This window comes from Clytia hemisphaerica, unplaced genomic scaffold, assembly GCF_902728285.1.
Source record: "Clytia hemisphaerica strain Z4C2 unplaced genomic scaffold, Clytia hemisphaerica genome assembly, whole genome shotgun sequence".
Taxonomy (NCBI): Eukaryota; Metazoa; Cnidaria; class Hydrozoa; order Leptothecata; family Clytiidae; genus Clytia; species Clytia hemisphaerica.
Window position 1 is genome coordinate 77543 of NW_027103255.1, and position 7682 is coordinate 85224.

A 7682-nucleotide genomic window follows, 5' to 3' on the forward strand; every position below is an offset into this window, starting at 1 on the left:
AATTGTCGTACTCCCACTGCTGCTAAGCAACTAAAACTTAGTTCCGATGAAACGAAAAACATTTGTATAAAAACTTTTGGTAGTCACGTCGAATCGAAATCACTCGACGTTTTTAAAGTGAAGGTTCAAACCCATGAAGGCCCTGAAGAAATTAAACTTTGTTGCAATGAAATTTGTCATCCTATACGACATGATTTCGTTTATGATGTTAGCAGTCTGCCCGAATTTAAAAATCTACAAGTTGCTGACAAAGGACTTGTTTGTGAAAAGTCTTTACGCGTTGATCTTCTTATCGGTGCAGATAACTTCTGGAAATTTGTAAAGAATAAAACTATTCGTAGTTCCAAGGGACTAGTTGGAACGGATACTAAGCTGGGCTATATTTTCTCAGGCCCACTCACAGCTGACACAGCTTGCTCAACAACTCAAGCTTCTGTTACTCTGTCTGCACACACGCTTAACTGTCAGACATGTGATATTGATTCAACTTTGAAAAAGTTTTGGGAAATCAAAGAAGTGGGTAGAACTGAAAGCCCAAAGGAAGTTGTTTCACAAGAGTTCGAAAGTAAAATTAAATTCGAACAAGATCGTTATGAAGTTCAGCTTCCATTCATTGAGAAACATTTTAACGGATAATCTCTACAACTCTACGCGTCGAATGAACAGTCTGCTTACGAAATTTAAGACTAACGAACAATTGTTACACGATTATGATGAAATCATCAAAGATCAACTTCGACAAGGCATCATTGAAGTCGCCCCTGATACATCTATTGAAGGGCAAACGTACTACATGCCACACCGACCTGTTCTACGATTAGACAGGCTGACAACCAAGATTCGCATGGTGTTCGACGCCAGCTCCTCTGTTGATGGTCCCGCTTTGAACGATTGCTTACACGCTGGTCCGTCGCTTACTTCGTCACTTTTCGGGACTTTACTTCGATTCCGAGCCAAGAAGATTGGTGTTATTGCAGATTTGGAGAAAGCGTTTCTTCAAATTCGACTCAACGAGAAAGACCGTGATTACGTACGATTCCTGTGGATTAAGAACATTAACGACATTGATTTCGACAATTTCTACAACAATGATCTCGTGACGTATCGCTTCTGTGGTGTCCTGTTTGGAGTGACATCTTCACCGTTCCTGCTCAACGCAACATTACGTCATCACATCAACAGACACGAAAACGAACTGTTTCGAAACACGGTATTGAATTCGCTTCATGTCGACGACCTTTCTACGAGCTTCGACAGTATGCAAGAAGCCTTTGACTTCTACAAGAACTGTAAGTCTCATTTTGCTCTTGCGAGCTTAAACTTACGAAAATTGCAATCAAACTGTGCAAATCTAGAAGTGAAAGTTAAAAACTGTTACGTGGGTGATCTTGAAACTATTGATCACAATTTGACCAAGGTACTCGGTATTCATTGGGATAAAACTAATGACTCGCTGGTTATTAGTTTGAGTGAAATTCTACGTAAAGTAAATTTGGAAAATCCTACGAAAAGAAACGTTATACAATTCGCTTCATCAATCTTTGACCCATTGGGGTTGATTAATCCACTCGTCGTGAAATTTAAACTGTTATTTCAAAAACTTTGTACACAAAACTTACAATGGGATGAGCCCATTCCTGACGACTCGTTGAAAATTTGGAAAGAACTGATTACTGATTTGAGAGAATGTAGTGAAATTCGTTTTAATAATAATAGAGCTTATGATTCCAACAATGGAAATGTTACGTCGCATGAACTTCACGGTTTTAGCGACGCGTCGCAAGACGCCTACGGTTGTTGTGTTTACCTGAAGCCCACTGTCGATTCGGGCGCTGCTACACCGTCACTCGTTGAGAGTTGCTCCACTCAAGAAAAAGACAATGCCCCAACTCGAACTATTAGGGGCCCAACTACTTTCTCGATTATTGAAACAAGTTACCTCCGAGCTACAAAGTAAAATTATTATTGATACGTGTTACGCTTGGACTGATTCAAGCATTGTTTATTGCTGGTTGAAAAGTGAGAAACTCTACAAACAATTTGTACAAAATCGCGTTAATGAAATTCGTGAAAATGATACGATAAAAGTTTGGAAACTTGTAGACACTTCGAACAATCCATCTGATGACAATTCGAGAGGACTTCTCTTCTCACAATTGGAGAACAACGAAAAATGGTTCCATGGTCCATCCTTCTTGTCTGGTCCAGAATCTTCCTGGCCTGACTTGAAGCCTGGTGATAAATTTACTGAAAAAACTTACTGAGAACACTGTTAGCTTTTATTCTGGAAGTTGTCAATTTACTGATTTGACAACTGATGAGAAAATTACTTGCTTAACTTGTGATGAGAGTATAGATTTGATCCCTATTACAAAGTTTCATGTTGTTCGTGAGTATAGGGGCGACATGGAACAAGAAGAAACAGAAGGGGTTTTTAGTTTAAACACACAATTCGATGAGCCGACTTTACAGGCAATAATCGAATAAAAGAGATTTAGTTCATTAACAAAATTGCTTCGTGTGATGGCCATGGTGATTGGCTTCATACGTAAGCTAAGAGAAAAAGTTAAAAAGAAGAAAGAAGAAAGAAGAAAGAAGAAAACAGTCAACCAATACAATTATTGAAACTAATAATAACAATGAAATTGATGATATGGTCCAAGCAAAACTTGTTTTGCTCAAGGACGTACAGAAAGACTTTGATGACAAACAATTTGATCAAACGAAGAAATCACTCAACGTATTCACAGATTCCAACGGCATCCTTCTTTGTCATGGTCGTATTGGCAACGCTCCTGTTCCATTCGATACAAAGTATCCGATCTTACTTCCGAGACGTCATCCGTTCACACTACTAGTCGTTCGTGACAGCCACGTTAGCGTTGGTCACAACAAAACGAAAGAAACATTGAATCACCTACGTCAATCGTACTGGATTCCAAAAGGACGTTCACTCGTAAGAACTGTTATTAACAAATGTCAACTTTGTAAAATCTTTGAAGGACAAAAGTGTCGGTACCCTGATGTCCCTATTCTTCCAAAAGAACGTCTTGATAAAAACTTTGCTTTTACAAATATTGGCGTGGCTTACGCTGGTCCTGTCCATATTCGAAACACGTTTGGTACCGATGAATCTACATACAAAACATGGATCGCGTTGATCACATGCTCTACGACACGGGCTGTTTATTTAGACATTGCTGAAGATTACGGATCCGACGCCTTTATTCAAATGCTTGAGCGCTTCTTTGATCGTTACGGTGCTCCTAGCAAAGACGTAAGTGATAACGGCTCGAACTTCAAGTCAAATGCAACGAAAGAATTCGCAAAATCGAGAATGATTCGTTGGTCGTACAACATCGAGGCCGCCCCCTGGCAGGGTGGTATGTTTGAAAGGATGATCCAATCCACGAAACGCATCTTAAAGAAGTCTCTACGTAAAGAGATACTAACTTATAACGAACTGTTAACGTTATTGAAGAGAATCGAAAACATTCTAAACAACAGACCATTGACTTACGTTTACGATTCTGAAGTTGGAGATCCACCATTAACGCCAAACCATCTCATCTACGGGTGTAAGATCGAAACAACAAACGTAAATACGGACAGCAACGACAACGCTGACGTATTAACATGTGACAATTTGAAACGTTAAGTGAATTTTCGCCATGTTGAGTTGTGAAGTAAAATATATTTCAAAAATTGAATAAAAAGCTTTTCGGCTTACGCCATCATCAGTTATCATACAAGTAAAAAGAAAGTAACAAATTTATTGAAAAAATTGGAAAAAATGTGATTAATTAAAAGCAATAAAAATTTTAAGTGACGATAAAATATATTACAGTATAGGGAATTATTAAAAAGCTATAAATATCATTAAGTCTCACGTCACTCCATTTCTGAAAAGCATAAGGCTACGAGTGTCTATTTGGTTATTCAAACTAGGTCCTTTGGTAGCAATAAAGAATGCCTCCAAGATTTTTCTTTGTGTTGAGAATTTTGACGCGTTGAAGATTGATTTCCAAACAAAAGAGTGACCTGGGTTGTTGAGTAGGTGTTTAGCGGGTTCTGATCTATGATTGGGGTTCCCATGTTCAGCCCATCTAACTTCAACATTACGATTCGTTTCCCCGATATAATTCTCTCCACAATCACATAAACCCTCATAAATTTTGCAGGAGGGATGTGGATTTTNGATAGTCACATTAAAATAATTATGTTGACTATTTTCTAATTACACACAACTTTGTTGGATAAAGCAGGACATTTTTGAAAATCAGTGAAATTGACACAAAATTTGCAGAAGGGAAAAATCCACAAATCACATGCAAAATTAGAAGAAAAGGAAAGTAGTTTTCACATACATAATGTTACTAGTGTTTCTACCTTATGGAAACCAGTTTTTTTGCAGAAACTCAATTTTGCAATTTTTGCACATTTGACCCAAACTACTGAATGAGTTCTCGTAAAAAAATTTAAAATTACAAATGTAATAGCTATTTGTTTACAAAATGGCTCAAATTATCTAGAAAGTCTAGTATCTGCAAAATAAGGTCCACAAAAAATCTCAAATTGATCACCACAAAATACTAGTTCCCACATAAATTAGTTCCCATAAGTCAAAGCTTTGCATATTATTTTGTGGATTTTCAACCCTCTACACAACAAAAAAGCCTGAGGTTCCAATTTTATTGAAGACTTGCAAATTGAATAATTTTCTAACAATCAACATGTTATGAGAAAAATACCTTAAGTGGATTAATTTTCGCGTGGATTAATTTTCGTGATTTTCGCGTATTTTGGCCATTTTCGCGAAATTTTGTCCACGCGAAATTTTTAGAATTGCAATTTTTGCCAAAACCCCTAGGAAAATGAAAGTAAAATTAGGTAAAAAACAGGTCAAATCGCGAAATTTAGTCCACGCGAAAATTTTCAATCTTCCATTCGCGAAATTTTGTCCACGCAAAAATTAATCCACTTAAGGTACCACATCTATACAATGACAATTTTTAATCAAAGTGACCATTAATAACAAATGTTTGCATTCAGTTCTTTAACTTAATAATTAGAAGCATTAAGGAAAAGAGATAGAAATTAAAAAAAATTCCAATACAATACACTATATTATTTTTATAATACTAGTCTTACTCCTCAAAATTGGCTAACATGTCTGGAATAGATGACCATTCTTTCTTTTTATCTTCAACCCACTTGGCAAATTCTACATAATTTGAATATTCTTGGGGACTCTTTTAGTCAGGAAAGTTTTCATGAGCTCTTGGTCCAGTGTAAGTGAAAGTGAAATTTCCAAAATATCTGATATGTTCTTTTCATCTTCTAATGAGTCTCTCGTGGTATGATGAGAGGAACCATGCTCAAAGATATCTCTTGATCAAACCTCCACTATATCTTTTATACCGTTTGTTGCCTTGCAAATCTTTTCAATAGACTTCAGGCTTTTTATTTGCCCCCATGCGTTTTACTATTTTTTTACTCATTCGATTGCAAATTTCTTGTGCAAGATCATCCTCAATATTGTTTCCTTTCCCCCCTCGCCCAGTTTAAGAAGAAGCCCCACTTAAATTCTTGAGATATTGGGGTTAGTGTCACTCTATTTGTGCAATAGAGGTGAACATTTCAACAGCATATTTACTACGACTATTAAGAGCTTTGAAGACAACAAGTAAAATTTTTTGATTTATGAGGTTACGATCACCATCAGCTTCAGCAGCAGTGTCCTTCATCTGTAAAAGCAAAACTGTTAAAAAAATAATCATTAATCCATAATTTTAAGTGAATTTTCGCCATGTTAAGTTGTGAATGTAAAATATATTTGAAAAATTGAATAAAAAGCTTTTCGGCTTACGCCATCATCAGTTATCATACAAGTAAAAAGAAAGTAACAAATTTATTGAAAAAATTGGAAAAAGTGTGAGTAATTAAAAGCAATAAAAATTTAAGTGACGATAAAATATATTACAGTATAGGGAATTATTAAAAAGCTATAAATATCATTAAGTCTCACGTGACTCCATTTCTGAAAAGCATAAGGCTACGAGTTTCTATTTGGTTATTCAAACTAGGTCCTTTGGTAGCAATAAAGAATGCCTCCAAGATTTTTCTTTGTGTTGAGAATTTTGACGCGTTGAAGATTGATTTCCAAACAAAAGAGTGACCTGGGTTGTTGAGTAGGTGTTTAGCGGGTTCTGATTTATGATTGGGGTTCCCATGTTCAGTCCATCTGACTTCAACATTACGATTCGTTTCCCCGATATAATTCTCTCCACAATCACATTAACCCTCATAAATTTTGCAGGAGGGATGTGGATTTTTATCCTTTAACGTGAACAAAGTATTTACCTTCCTTGTTTTCAAAATATTGAAAGTTTATAGCGATTGTCAGTGAATTATTGAATTTTGGTGAGGAAATATTTAGACAATTTCTCGTTTTCTTCGCAGTACGGTATTTCAAAGGAGAGCTTTAGTTTAGCTGGTACTTCTTCAGTTTGGTTAGTTTGACTCGGTTGAGGTTGTGTTGATTGTTTATCTTCAAAGGTTTTTATCACACTAGCAATGAATGGCTTGGGGAAATCAGCACGAATGAATTTATCTGTAATGACTCTCTTTTCTCTCTCGAAATTAGTGGAGATCCTTTTTGCTCTTGCTAGATCACTGTTGATGGCATTCCTTTTGTATCTTTTGGGAGCTTTGGAGGTCCAGTGGGCTGGAAGTTTAGCTGCTTTTCTATGAACAGCAGTTTCGAAGGTGTTGTCTGGGCATTTTATCATTTTTGTGTCAAGGAATTTAGTCGGTTGAACTTCACACGTGAAACGTAGTTTTTCATGTTGGTTCAAGGTTTCAAAAAGTATAATTTTGTTTGAAATCATCTGAACTATTGTTATCGTAGTCGCTCTGTATAACAAACTTTCTGACAAATTGTTCTAAGTAGCCATTAAAGTATTCCTTTTTGACATCATCTGATGCTTTTCACCCGTCAATGGAAGTAGTAACTGATACGCATCAATACGATGCGCTCAAATCGGACTGATGCTTATCGAGTTGATTCGCTGTTCTCGTGCGCTAGAGCATAGCGCGACTGATAAGCATCGATTACTAACGATCATTTACCGCTATTGAGCTTCTGAACCAAGGTACATACCAAATTCCAAAATGGCGTCGAATAGCTGTAGTACTGGTGCACGTTGTTCCAACCAACAAGAAAGCGATGAATTTATGAAATTGTATTTTGAAGGTAGGAATTTTGTCTGGTAAAAAATATAAGTCTAGATTTTTGAAAGTATAGTGTGTAAATATGAATTGAAAAAGTATAAGTCTATATGAGTGAATAAGTTTCAATGTACTGAAAATATACAAAGTCTTAAACCTAAGGCACAGAAAAACAAAATGGCTGACACATGAAAGAAAAACAAAATGGCCACACTGAAAAAAGCAAAGAAACAAAAGTGCAAAAACAAAAACCTACCAGGTAGCCAGTGAATAAATACTGTGAGTACCCAGTGCACAAGTGAAATCAAAATGAATTATTATTAAAATTTGTGAAATCTGATTTCCTTGACATCTTGACTCTATGACTGTCAAGTCAGATCTGAAGTGAACTGAAATGTGTGCCTGTATTTATATAAAAAATAAGTCCCTATCCATATTATGTCATTAAATTA

At 36.2% G+C, this 7682-nt stretch overlaps 2 protein-coding genes across 2 annotated transcripts; both read left to right on the forward strand.

Moving 5' to 3' along the window:
- Positions 1-658: 658 nt before the first annotated feature.
- On the forward strand, positions 659-1957 carry LOC136798542 (uncharacterized). The gene has a single exon (XM_067055167.1). It carries the CDS (start codon positions 659-661, stop codon positions 1955-1957), a length of 1299 nt encoding a protein of 432 aa, XP_066911268.1.
- Positions 1958-2653: 696 nt separating this feature from the next.
- LOC136798553 (uncharacterized) lies at positions 2654-3658 on the forward strand. The gene has a single exon (XM_067055176.1). The coding sequence runs from the start codon at positions 2654-2656 to the stop codon at positions 3656-3658; it is 1005 nt and encodes a 334-aa protein (XP_066911277.1).
- Positions 3659-7682: the final 4024 nt, after the last annotated feature.